Here is a 14,467-nt window from a genome sequence, read left to right as displayed (position 1 = left end):
ACCTTCTAGATCCATCCATGTTGTTATAAATGGCAAGATTTCATTCTTTCCTATGGCTGAATAATATTCTGTGTGTGTGTGTGTGTGTGTGTGTGTGTGTATCTCACCTCTTCTTTATTCATTCATCTATCATTGGACACTTGGGTGGCTTCCATATTTTGGCTTTTGTAAATAATGCTGCAATAAACATAGGGGTGCATATATCTTTTTGAATTACTGTTTTCCTATTCTTTGGGTAAACACCCAGTAGTGGAATTACTGGATCTTATGGTAATTCTATTTTTAATTTTTTGAGGAATCTGCATACTGTTTTCCACAGTGGCTGCACTGCTTCACATTCCCACCAGTAGTGCACAAGATTCATTTTTCTCCATATCCTTGCCAGCACTTGTTGTTTCTTGTGTTTGTTATTTTAGCCATTCTGATAGGCATAAGGTGATATCTCATTGTGGTTTTTTTTTAAAGATTTTATTTACTTGAGAGAGAGACAGAGGGAGCACAAGCAGGGGGAGGGATAGAGGGAGAAGCAAACTCCCCGCTGAGCAGGGAGCCTGATGCAGGGCTTGATCCCAGGACCCTGGGGTCATGACTTGAGCTGAAGGCAGATGCTTAACTGACTGAGCCACCCAGGCGTCCCTCATTGTGGTTTTGATTTGCATTTCCCTGATGATGAGTGATGTTAAACATCTTTTCATATGTCTCTTGGCCACCTGGATGTCTTCTTTGGAGAAATATCTGTTCATGTTTTCAGCCCATTTTTAATTGGATTATTTGGGTTTTTTGGTATTGAATTGTATAAGTTTTCTTAAATATATTTTGGATATTAATCTTTTATCACATAAGTCATTTGTACCTATCTTTTCCCATTCAGTAGGTTGCCTTTTAGTTTTGTTGATTATTTCCTTTGCTATGCAGAAGCTTTTTATTTTGATGTAGTCCCAATAGTTTATTTTTGCTTTTGTTTCCCTTGTCTCAGAAGACATATCTAGTAAAGTGTTGCTATGGCCAATATCAGAGAAATTATTGCCTGTGTTCTTTTATAGGGTATTTATGGTTTCAGGTCTCACATTTAGGTCCTTCATCCATTTTGAGTGTATTTTTGTGTATGGTGCAAGAAAGTGGTCCAGTTTCATTCTTTTGTATGTAGCTGTCCAGTTTTCCCAAAACCATTTGTTGAAGAGACTTCTTCCTATTGCATATTTTTCCCTCTTTTGTCCTAGAATAATTGACCGTGTAATTGTGGGTTTATTTCTGGACTCTCTATTCTGTTCTATTGATCTGTGTGTCTCTTTTTATGCTAATACCACACTGTTTTGATTACTATGGCTCTGTAGTATGTCCTGAAATCTGGTATTGTGATACCTCCAGTTTTGTTCTTCTTTTTCAAGATTGCTTTGGCTATTTGGGGTAATTTGTGGTTCCATACAAATTTTAGGATTATTTGTTCTAGTTCTGTGAAAAATGCTGCTGGTATTTTGATAGAGATCACATTAAATCTGTAGATTGGGGGTGCCTGGGTGGCTCAGTCATTAAGCTTCTGCCTTCGGCTCAGGTCATGGTCCCAGGGTCCTGGGATCGAGCCCCACATCGGGCTCCCTGCTCAGCGGGAAGCCTGCTTCTCCCTCTCCTGCTCCCCCTGCTTGTGTTCCCTCTCTTGCTATGTCTTTGTCAAATAAATAAATAAAATCTTAAAAGAAAAAATCTGCAGATTGGTTTGGGTAGATGGACACTTTAACAATATTTGTTCTTCCAATCCATGAACATGGAATATTTTTCCATTTTTTGTGTGGTCTTCAATTTCTTTCATGCATGTTTTATAGTTTTCAGAATATAGGTCTCTTAGCTCCTTGGTTAAATTTACTCCTAGGTATTTTATAACTTTTGGTGCATTTGCAAATGGGAGTCTTTTCTTAAGTTCTCTTTTTGCTACTTGCAATTCAGTGGATTTCTGTATAGTGAATTTGTATCCTGTGACTTTACTAGATTTATCAGTTCTAATAGTTTTTTGGTGGAGTCTTTAGGGTTTTCTATATATAGTATCATGTCATAGTGCATAGTGAAAGTTTTACTTGTTCCTTACCAGTTTGGATGCCTTTTATTTCTTTCTCTTGTCAGATTGCTATGACCAGGACCTCCAGTACAATCTGAATAAAAGTGGTAAGAGTGGACATCCATGTCTTGTTCCCATCTTAGAGGAAAAGCTCTCAGTTTTTCACCATTGACTATGATGTTAGTTTTGCATTTTTCATATATGGCCTTTATTATGTTGAGTTTTGTCCCCTCTAAACTACTTTGTTGAAGGTTTTTTATCATGAACGATGTTGTACTTTATCAAATGCTTTTTCTGAATCTATTGAAATGATCATATGGTTTTTATCCTTTCTCTTGTTAAAGTAATGTATCATGTTGATTGATTTGCAAATATTGAACCACCCATGCATCCCAGGAACAAATCTCACTTGATTGTGGTGAATGATTTTTTTCAATGTATTATTAGATTCAGTTTGCTAATATTTTGTTGAGGATTTTTGCATGTATGTTTATCAGAGATACTGGCCTGTAGTTCTCTCTCTCTCTCTTTTTTTCTTTTTTTGTAGTGGTTTTCTCTGTTTTTAGTAGCATGGTAAGAGTGGCCTCATAGAATGAATTTGAAAGCTTTCCTTCCTCTTTTATTTTTCGGAATAGTTTGAGAAGAATAGGTGTTAACTCTTCTTTAAATATTTGGTTGCATTCACCTGTGAAACATCTGGTCCTGGATTTTTGTTTGTTGGGAGCTTTTTTTATTACTGATTCAATTTCATTGCTGGTAATCAGTCTGCTCAAATTTTCTATTTCTTCCTGCTTCAGTTTTGGGAGGTTGTATGTTTCAAGGAATTAATCCATTTCTTCTAGGTTGTCCAATTTGTTGGCATATAATTTTTCATAATATTCTCTTATAATCCTTTTTATTTCTGTGGTGTCAGTTGTTATTCTCTTTTATTTCTGATTTTGAAATCCCCTCTTCCCTCCTTCTCTTCTCTTCTCTTTTTCTTTTCTTCTTTTCTTTCTTTCTTTCTTTCTTTCTTTCTTTCTTTCTTTCTTTCTTTCTTTCTTTCTTTCTTTCTTTCGAGTCTAGCTAAAGGTTTATCAATTTTGTTGATGTTTTAAAAGAACCAGCTCCTAATTTCATTGTCTGTTCTACTTTTTTAATTTCCTATTTTGTTTATTTCTGCTCTAATCTTTATTATTTCCTTTCTTCTACTGGCTTTAAGTTTTGTTTGTTCTTCTTTTTCTAGCTCCTTTAGGTGTAAGGTTAGGTTGTTTGAGATTCTTCTTGCTTCTTGAGGTAGGCCTGTATTGTTATAAACTTCCTTCATAGAACAGCTTTTCCTGCATCCCCCAAATTTTGGACCATTGTGTTTTCATTTTCATTTGTTTTTTTAAAGATTTTTTAAAAAATGGATTTATTTGACAGAGAGAGACACAGCGAGAGAGGGAACACAAGCAGGGGGAGTGAGAGAGGGAGAAGCAGGCTTCCCATGGATCAGGGAGCCCAATGCGGGGCTCAATCCCAGGACTCTGGGATCATGACCTGAGCTGAAGGCAGATGCTTAATGACTGAGCCACCCAGGTGCCCCCATTTTAATTTGTTTCCATGTGTTTTTTGATATCCTCTTTGATTTCCTGGTTGACCCATTCATTGTTTAGTAACATATTCCTTAACCTCCATGTATTTGTGTTCTTTCCAGAGTTTTTCTTGCAGTTGATTTGTAGTTTCATAGTGTTGTGGTTGGAAAAGATGTGGAGTGTGACTTTAGTCTTTCTGAATTGGTTGAGACTTGTTTTGTGGCCTAACGTGATCTATTCTGAAGAATGTTCCATGTGCACCTGAAAAGAATGTGTATTCTGCTGTTTTAGGATGGAATGTTTTGAATATATCTGTTTGCTCCATCTGATCCCAATGTGTCCTTCAAAGCCACTGTTCCCTTATTCATTTTCTGTTTGGATCATCTATCCATTGATGTGAGTGGGGTGTTAAAGTCCCCTGCTATTATTGTATTTCTATCAATTTCTTCCTTTATGCTTGTTATTAGCTGCTTTATGTATTTGGGTGCTCCTATGCTGGGTGCAAAAATATATACAATTGTTATATCTTCTTGTTGGATTGTTCCCTTTATGATTATATAGTGTCCTTCTCTGTCTCTTGTTACAATCTTTGTTGAAAAGTCTATTTTGCCCAATATCGGTATTGCTACTTCAGCTTTCTTTTTACTTTCCCATCCCTTCACTCTCAATATGCATGTGTCTTTAAGTCTGAAATGAGTCTCTTTTAGGCAGCATAGAGATGGGTCTTCCTCTTTTATCCATTCCATCATCCTATGTCTTTTGATTGGAGTGTTTAGTACATTTCCATTCAAATTAATTATTGATAGGTATGTACTTATTGCCATTTTGTTACTTGTTTATGATTGTTTTTGTAGTTCTTCTCTGTTGCTTTCTTCTCTTGGCTGTCTTCTCTTATAATTTGCTGGCTTTCTTTAGTAATATACTTGGATTCCTTTCTCTCTGTGTTTTTGCATATCTATTACCGGTTTTTGATTTGTGGTTACCGTTAGGTTTATATATAACATCTTATGCATATAGCAGTTTATGCATTGATGGTTGATGGTCACTTAGGTTTGAAACGTGTCTCTCACCTGTCTTAGGTATATGGTGTCATCCTTTACATTCTTTTAATTTGTGAATCCCTTGACTGGTTTTTATAGATATACTTAATTGTACTGCTTTTGTGCTTCTTACTTTTCTTATTCCTGCTTATGATCTTTCCATTCCACCAAAGATACATCTTTAACACTTCTTGTTGGGCTAGTTTAGTGGTGATGAATTCCTGTAACTTTTGTTTGTCTGGGAAAGTCTTTATCTCTCCTTCTTTTTTGAATGATAGCCTTGCTGGATAGAGTATTCTTGGGTGCAGATTTTTTTTTCTTTCAGCATTTTTAGTGTATCATGACACTCTCACCTGCAAAGTTTCTGCTGAAAAATCATCTGATAGCCTTATGAGGTTTCCCTTGTATATAACTGTTTTCTTTTCTCTTGTTGCTTTAAAAATTATTTTTCACTATTTTTTGCCATTTTAATTACTGTGTATCTTTGTGTGGACTTCTGGGGTTGATTTTCTTGGGGGCTCTCTGTGCCTCCTGGATCTGGATTTCTGCTTCCTTCCCCAGATTCGGGAAGTTTTCAGTTATTATTTCTTCAAGCAAATTTTCTACCTCCTCCTCTCCCTCTTCTTCTGGGATCCCTATGATACAAATGTTATTACACTTGATGGTGTCGCTGAGTTCCTTTAGTCTATTTTCATTTTTTATTACTTTTTTTCTCTCCTATTCAGCTTAATTTCTTTCTATTACTCTGTCCTCCAGGATACTGATCCATTCTTCTGCTTCCTCTAGTCTGTTATTTATTCCATTTAATATATTTTTAATTTTAGTTAATTTTAGTTATTGAGTCCTTCATTTCTGATTGGTTCTTTTTTCTGTTTTCCATGTCTTTGTTGAGGGTCTCCCTGAGGTCCTTCACTCTTTTCTCAAATCCAGCGAGTATCTTTTTGACCATTATTTTAAATTCTCTATCAAGCATATTACTTATCTCCATTTTGTTTAGCTCTCTTTCTATGATTTTGTCCTGTTCTTTCATTTGAGGCCTGGTCCTCTGTCTCCTCATTTTGTCTAGCTCTCTGTGTCTGTGTCTTTATGTTAGGAAGGTCAGTGATGTCTCCTGCTATTGGAAGTAGTGACCTCATGAAAATGTCCTGTAGTACCCTGCAGTCCAATGCCCCTGTTCACCAGAACCTGGTGATTCAGGGTTGTCTCCTATGTGTGTTGCATGTGCCCTGCTATTGTGGATGAGCCACTTTTGCCTTCAGTCCACTCATTTGCAATGGCTCTCTTTTCCTGTTGTGAGCAGGCTTTTGTTCCTCTGATGTTAGTGGGTCAGTCTGGGGCCACCTTGGACTTGAGCTGAGTCAGACCAGGTATTTGCCAGAGATGCAATAGAATCAAATGGCAGGGCACATTCCATGTGTTGTTTCCTGAGAAGCTTTTGTGGCCCACTGCTGGGGCCACAGTTGGACTGGTGTGTGTGGTTATCTTCCCCTCTCACCAGCTCAGGAGTCACTTTGGGGTGGTGCTGGCCCCTACTGGGGCTGCTTGCACACTGCCAGGCTTGGTGTACCACTTTGAATGGGCTCCCACCAAGGGCGTTTTTGAGGGGACAGGTCAGCAGGAGAAAACACGGTCAGGAATCATGGTTTTAGCAAGGTTTGTGCGGGTCTGGTGTGGGAGGGAATCTGCAACTGCCTAGGAAAACTGCCCAGGCTTGGATGGAGGGGCATGTCCACAGAAGAACCGTGGGGACAGGGAAAGCTATTAGCCAGCTAGGTGCAGAGTGTTGGTGCTGCACTGGTTCCTGCAGGGGTCCATGTGTTTAGGCTAAGTGGCAGAGGAGGCAAATGGCATGCAATAGCTCTTTTGTTCTTGGAGAAGTCTCCCAAAGTTCCTTGCCCATCCAGCACATGCTCTGAGATTAGTAAATAAATCTCCTTCCCATATACTCCAGGTATTTTTCAAACTGCTGCTTCTGTGCTGTATCTCAGCAGGGCTGTTTGTTGTGTTGTCTTCTTAAGGGCAGTTTCCTGTCACTCTCTTGGCTCCCCCAGAGCAGTGCCTGCTGATTTTTAAACTTCCAGGTGTTAAGCCCCACTGATTGTTAGGCCTCTTTGGTTTTCAAAGCCAAATATCATGGGGATTCATCTTCCTCATCCATGTCCCTGGGGTGCCTGGTGTGAGGGTCTGTTTCTTTCCTGTCTCTGCAACCGTAGTGTACCTCCCTCCCACAGACAGTCCACAGGTCTGTTTGGCTCCTGACCAACTCTCTGCCCTTCCTATCCTCTTTGATGTGGCATCTTCTCTACCTTCAGCTGTGAAGAATGTGTTCTGCCAGTCTTTGGGTTGTTTTCTGGATTATTTACACTGATGTGGGTGTTATCTAATTGTATCCATGGAATGAGGTGAGCTTAGGATCCTACTCTACCATCTTCCCTGGAAGCATACAAATTGGTTTTTAATGAAACATAGCGGACCCTGGAACCCCACACCTTCCATTTGCTGAGTGCTGCCCCCACCCCCACAAACCACCAACAGCTTTCAACACATATTTCTTCTGGAACTTACCACTATATTTCTAAGTTTTTTTTTAATACTAATATTTGTGGATTGTTCAGTTTTAGATATTACATATAGGCTTTTTCTGAAATATAAAGATTTAGATTTATACTATTTCCATCCATCTTTCCCTCCCCCTCTTCCTAATATAGTTTGGTTACATTAATACTTACTATGACTTAGTAATTATTTGTCACAAAAGAACTGTGAATGATTCTTTTTCTTTCCTTGTACAAGTGGCCCAATTTTTCATTCCCTTGCTTTTTGTTTTTTAATATATCTACTATCTACCCCTAAACTTTGTGACAAAGCTATAAAACAACTCCCAGGTAGTCCATCAATTGCATTTTACTCCCTTGGAGACCTCTTTCCTCTGGCATTCCATCCTCCTTCAGTTCCAAGTTGGCAGTTCTCTGGTAGGTGTCCTGGGATGATGCTTTGCCTGTTTCTTGAATTGGAGCTCCTGCTTGATCCCTTGCTTTTCTTTTGCTTGGTTTGCTCCTTCATTTCATTGGAGCACTTCTTCTAGGAGGTTCCTAGTACATGAGAGCTAAATCTTTTATTACTTTATATGCCTACAAATGTATTTATTCCACTGTCTTATGTTCACAATTTAGTTAAATTTTAGTTTGCAGATTTCTTTCGGAATTGTAAAGATCCTATTACCTTGTAGTTTCTAGTGTTGCTCTTGAGCAGTCTGATTTCACTATGTACAATTTTTCACATGTGGCATATTTTCCTTCTAAAACTTTTAAAATTTCCTCTTTATTCCCAGGGATCTGAAATTTTTTTTTAAAGATTTTATTATTTATTTATTTGACAGAGAGTATAAGCAGGGGGAGCAGCAGGCAGAAGGAGAGGGAGAAGCAGGCTTCCTGCAGAGCAGGGAGCCTGATGCAGGGCTTAATCCCAGGACTCTGGGATCATGACCTGAGCCGAAGACAGATGCTTAACCAACTGAGCCCCTGAAATTTTTTGATAATGTTTTTTGATGTAGTTTTTTTTCCTTCCTCGCTCATCATATAGGGCATTTGCTAGGCTGTTTAAATCTCAAATTCTAATCCTTTAGTTCTGAAATTTTTTCTTATGTTATTTCTTTTATCATTTCCCCCCTCCATTTTCACTATTCTCTCTTTTAAATATCCACATATTTGGATGCAGGATCTACTGAGCTGCTCCTCTAATTTTGAAACATCTATTTTCTCCTATTACCCATCTCTTTGTTTTTTGTTCTATATTCTGGAAGTTTTCCAGCAAAGTATGTTTCTATTTCCTACTTTTCTCCCTGTTTATTTGTTTTGGTTGTTATCTTTCATGATATTGACTTTACACAAATGTGTAGTGATCTTTGTCCATTGATGGACATATGAAGAATGGAAATCAATCATTAAAAATATTGGAAATATTTGAATACAGACTAGATTTGTTGACAGTTTTATTTATTTATTGGGTTATTCAGTGATGACCTAGCCATGTCATTAGTCAGGCTTAACTATTTCTCCTGAAATCAATCCTCCAGTCTTGTGCCTGGAGAGAGAGACACTAGTTGCTTAAACTCTGGGAGTTGGACAGTGGGAAAGAATAAGGAGTCCTATCTATCCAATAAGATTTATGTGATTTATTCCCTGCTTCCAGTCCCTCACCATACTCTTATCCTGCTTTGTACCTAATATCCTTCAGTTCTGAGTCTCTCTGATTCAGTTTCTCCAGGAAGTAAGTATCTGCCCTCCTGCCTTGGTAGTGGTGATCATCTGCTTGTACAGGGTGAAAATATAAGTATTTGATGTCTGTGCTATACCTCCTACATTTCAGAAGCATCTGACATCTCCAATTCCTGAACTGTTTCTCAAGTTCTGAAGTGTAAATCTGCATGCTTTTTATTAGTGTCCCCTCCTCAGTCATTAGGTTTCAAATTCCTGGCTAAGACAGTTACCTCTTGACATCTTTCATCTTGGAAAAAAACAACCCTAAAGATTTATTTTTTTATTTCAGAGAAAGAGAGAGAGAGAGAGAGGATGTGCAAACAGAGGGAGGGGCAGAGGGAGAGGGAGAGCAGCAGACTCCCTGCTGAGCATGGAGCCCACTCCACACAGGGCTAGATGCAGGGGCCATCACTGGGCTCAATCTCAGGACCTGAGATCATGACCTGAGCCAAAATCACAAGCCAGATGCTTAATTGACTGAGCCATCCAGGCACCCCTCATCTTTTTTTTTAAGATTGTATTTATTTATTTGGGATAGAGAGAGCACAAGCCAGGGGACAGAGGGAGAGGAAGAAGTAGGCTCCCCAGTGAGCAGGGAGCCAGATGTGGGGCTCGACCCCAGGACCCTGGGATCATGACTTGAGCCGAAGGCAGATGCCCAACCAACTGAGCCACCCAGATGCCCCTAGGCACCCCTCATCTTAAAAATTTTTCTTACCATTTTTCTTTTCCTCTCCTTGAGGTTTTATACTTTATTTTTATTCTTTTATTACCATTTTATCGAGGTTTTGGAAAGAGCTTACATAAAGCCATATATTCATTCTTCCAAGTCAACCAGAATCCTTTCATGTTTTTCTTTATAGTGAGAAATAACAGCCCTGAGTTTCCTAAAGATCCAGATAAACTTATCAGGTAAGTTTTTCTTTATACAATCCCATGTCAATTTTCTTTCTTTCTTTCTCTCTCTTGCTCTCTTTCTTTCTCTTTCATCTCTACACCCAACATGGGGCTCAAACTCACAAGCCAGATCAAGAGTTGCATGCTCTACCAACTGAGCCAGCCAGGAGCCCCTCAATTTATTTATTAAAAGGACTATTGATTTAAACTGTTTACATTTTTTTAATCATAATTGAATTTTCACTTTTTAACTAGAAAAGGAAGTAGATCTCTTTTCCTCTTACAATGCTTTAAAAAAAATTTTTTTTTAAAGATTTTATTTATTTATTTGACAGAGAGAGAGATAGCGAGAGAGGGAACACAAGCAAGGGGAGTAGGAGAGGGAGAAGCAGGCTTCCCGCTGAGCAGGGAGCCCAATGCGGGGCTTGATCCCAGGAGCCTGGGATCATGATCTGAGCTGAAGGCAGACACTTAATGACTGAGCCACTCAGGCGCCCCCTCTTATAATGCTTTTTTTTTTAAATATTGTTTTCAGGAAGAATGTGAGAAGTTATTGAATTCTTTTTAGACTGTTGAATTAAAATTGAATGTAATTATCTGAACTTGCCTATTGTTTTCATTTTTATTTTTTATTGTTGAAAAGGAAAAAAACATGTTGTCAACATAATGAGTACAAACCATTATAGATCACAAAAAGCAAGCAGTTTAGGAAAAGATAAAGAGGAAAATGGTGAGTTAGGGATGAACCCATTGTATCTTTTAGGAGACAACATGAAAATGTGGCATCAATTTAGCCATGAACACCTGAACAAGATATAGATCAATATTCTCATAATGGTTCTGCAGCATTTAGTTTCTTGAGCATTTCCATCAGCCTTAATTTGATAGTCAATCAGATGTAGAAAACAGCCAGTTAACTAGTGTTGAAATAACTTGCTTCAGCTTAGGTCTCCTTGACTGGCCCTGTGTAAAAGATGAACAAATTAGGTAACTCAAGTGGCTTTGATTTGTGAAAGTATTGGAAAATTTCAGAAAGGCAAGCATAATTTAATGGGTAGTGCACCAGGCTGGCATTCAGTAAAGGATATTGCTGTCCCTTAAACTTGTCAATGTGGAGAGAAGCGACTGACCTTCTTGGCACAAAATAGACCTGTGGTAAATAGTTGTTGAATGCATAAACACTGTTTTATCACCTACAACACATGAATATCCCTGGAATATTACAAAATTCTTTCTACTTGTGGTATAGTTATTTGCAGTGCATAAAGGTACAGTGCCAGCAGTTACTGATAAGGCAGTAAGACGAGGCCAGAAGAAGTTCTGTGGTCCCAGCTTTGGCAGGCACCTGAATGAAATCAAGAATAGATGATGCCAGAATCAGGTCTTATTTATGGTGTTCACCTAGTGCTAGTTTGAAATCTCTAGAGAAATCTCTAGGATTCAATCAAAGCAATACAATCTAGACTTCAAAGATACTCTACATTCCTCGTATATAGAAGGTTGCAATTTATTATGTATCTGTGAATCCAAATGTTTAGTCCTGGTACATTTGTTATGGGATAAAGCTCAGTTAAGTCTAGCTTTTAGTTTTTATGTAGAATTTTACAATGAGGTCCTGCAGAAATTATTCCAAGAGAGATGCTGTTCTTAGTCTTGTCATTCTAACGCCATTTGCTAGAACTTTACACTACTTCATGAGCTGAAAGAATTACCCTGATTATAGAAATGGATTCCAGAGGCCTAGCCAGACAGTTAAATCCTGTTTCCAAAAGATATAACAAAACATAAGCAAAGTCTAGTCAACGGAGTAGAATATAGTCAGGGGAATCCAGTTGATATTCAGTAATTGAAAGTGATTTAAGCTTGTGCTTGTCATCTGGGATGTTTGCACATGGGCTGCAGGATACCACTTAACAAGATATAGAGCAGCCTCTGGGAGAACAGTTACTTATTTATTTAAAATGTATTCACTGAGCATTTGCTCTCTGCCAGGCACCATGCTCCCATCCTGGGGACACACACCTGAATAATATGTGATCTTTGATCTCACGTGCTTTATAATCTAGGATTGGAAGCTCTCCTCTGAAGAGGGGTTCGTGCAGGGAGTGTGCCTGACTGTCAGTCCTACAGGACCATCTAGGAGCAACTGCTACCAGAGATGTAGTTGGAAGAGCACAGAGCAAATACCAGGATCATGGCCGGGGGGAATGCTAAGGTCAAATGCAAGCATATTTAAAATGAGTCATATTGAGTAGAAACTTCTTCCCCTGTAGCTTTTCTCCTCCCCCCCCCCCCAGAGGCTTTTACTTTTTCACTAAGTCATCTATCACTGGTACTACCTTTGTCAGATGCAATCCAACATTTCTTTGGGCCATACCTATTAATTGTTTTATTACATGAATACTTATAATAAGTGGTATTATACAGACAAGATCTAGATGCTGGAAGAGCTTGGAGGGAGAAATATCTTCCTAAAGCTTGGAGTCCTGGAGTGGGGGAAGGGACATATAAAGGCCAGCTTCCAGGAGAAGGTGATGCCTGAGGTGATTTCTAAAGGTAGAATAGGAATTCACCTGCAGACAAGAGAAGAAGGACATTCAGGCAGAGAGAATAACTCAAAAGCACGGAGATATGAGAGAGCATATTTCCCACAGCCTGACCTAACAGAAAGTAAGTTGACATCCAGAATAAAAAGTGAATCCAGATGCCAGAGGCAACAAAAGTGTATCAGGAGCTGAGATACAAAACCAAAGGGGGGAGGGGAGAAGGGGATTGGTTACCAGATATCAAGAGAATAGAAGTGTCTTTTGGACATGGTTCTGCAGACGTTTACTTACTAACATTAAACGGAGGTGAAGGATGGGTTATGAAATATTACATATGTTATCTGAGCTCGATCTCCTGGATCACTTGCACAGCTTCTCCATCAGCACTTGCTGCTTCCCCTTGCACTTTGATGTCATGGAGACGGCTTCTTTCCTTAAACCTCATGAGCCAGCCTCTGCTAGCTTCAGACTTTCCTCCTGCAGCTTCCTCACCTCTCTCAGCCTTCATGGAATGAAGAGAGCTCGAGCCCTCCTCTGGATTCGGCTTTGTCTTAAGGGAATGTTGTGGCTGGTTTGATCTTCTCTCCAGACACTCAGACTATCTTCATATCTGCAGTAAGGCTGTTTTGCTTTCTGTCATTTGTGTGTTCACTGGAGTAGCACTTTTAATTTCTTTTGAGAGCTTTTCCTTTGCCTTCACGACTTGACTAACTGGTTCATGAGGCCTCGTTTTCAGCCTATCTCTGCTTTTTGTAAGGCTTCCTTATTAAGCTTAATCATGTCTAGCTTCTGATTTAAAATGAGAGATGTGCTATTCTTCCTCTCACTTGAACACTTGGAGACCATTGTAGGGTTATTAATTGTCCTAATTTCAAGATTGTTGTGTCACAGAATAGGGAGGCTGGAGGAGGGGGAGAAAGACAGGGGAATAACTGGTGGGTGGAGCAGTCAGAACCCATCTATCAAGTACATTTGCCGTACTATATAGTATATAGGCGTTGTTCATGGCAACCCAAAATAATTACAATGGTAACATCGAAGAGCACTGATCACAGATCATCATAATTAATATCATAATGAAAAAGCTTAAAATATTAGCGAAAATTACCAACATGTGACCCAGAGACATGAAGTAAGCCAAAGCTGTTGGAAACCTGATGCCCATAGATTGGCTTGACACAGGGTTAACACAAGCCTGCAGTTTGTAAAAACGCAATGTCTGCAAAGCACAACAAAACAAGGTATGCATGTATTTCAAAACAAAAGAAGTTTTTGAAGAAAAGTATTCAAACTTTTTCACTGAATAGAGACAATGGGTATACTTCCAAACTTCCAAACTCTGATTTGAAAATCTGATAAGATTATTACAAGAAAGAAAAATTATAGGCCAATATCTCTCATAAGCACAGAAGCATAAAGCCTAATCAAAATATTAGCAAACTGAATCCACTGATACATAAAGAGGGATAATACATCATGCCTAGGAGGGCTTTATTTCAGGAAAGCCAGGTTGGGGCACATATTACAAGGAACACTGGCTGTTATATGCAAACAGTGAATCATGGAACACTACATCAGAAACTAATGAAGTAGGGCGCCTGGGTGGCTCAGTTGGTTAAGCGACTGCCTTCGGCTCAGGTCATGATCCTGGAGACCCAGGATCGAGTCCCGCATCGGGCTCCCTGCTCAGCAGGGAGTCTGCTTCCCCCTCTGACCCTCCCCCCTCTCATGTGCTCTCTCTCTCTCAAATAAATAAATAAAATCTTTAAAAAAAATAAAATAAAAAATAAAAAAATAAAAAAAAAAAGAAACTAATGAAGTACTGTATGGTGACTAACATAACAATAAAAAATAAAATGAAATAAAGAATATTAAAAATTTTATTTTTTTAATTTAATTTTATTTTATTATGTTAGTCACCATACAATACATCATTAGTTATTGGTGTAGTGATCCACAATTCATTGTTTTCGTGTAACACCCAGTGCTCCATGCAGTAAAAATCAGTGTAACTAAGGTAACCAAATAAAGGAAAAAAACATAAAATGATCTCAATGAATCAGGAAAAGGTATTTGCTAAAATTTCTCACCCATTCATGACAAAAATTCTCACCAAACT

General features: G+C 38.7%; 1 protein-coding gene across 1 annotated transcript in view; it reads left to right on the top strand.

Annotated features, from left to right (window-relative positions):
- The window catches only part of UBE2U (ubiquitin conjugating enzyme E2 U), a 51,042-nt gene that overhangs the window by 24,882 nt on the left and 11,693 nt on the right, over window positions 1–14,467 (top strand). The window contains exon 6 of the mRNA XM_036070450.2: window positions 9,769–9,817. Within this exon, the coding sequence (XP_035926343.2) occupies window positions 9,769–9,817 (49 nt within the window). The remainder of the gene's footprint in view (window positions 1–9,768; window positions 9,818–14,467) is intronic.

The sequence above is a fragment of the Halichoerus grypus genome, chromosome 5 (assembly GCF_964656455.1).
Source record: "Halichoerus grypus chromosome 5, mHalGry1.hap1.1, whole genome shotgun sequence".
NCBI classification, from domain to species: Eukaryota; Metazoa; Chordata; class Mammalia; order Carnivora; family Phocidae; genus Halichoerus; species Halichoerus grypus.
Note: the sequence above shows the minus strand (reverse complement) of the source record. Positions and strands in the feature narration are given on the sequence as shown.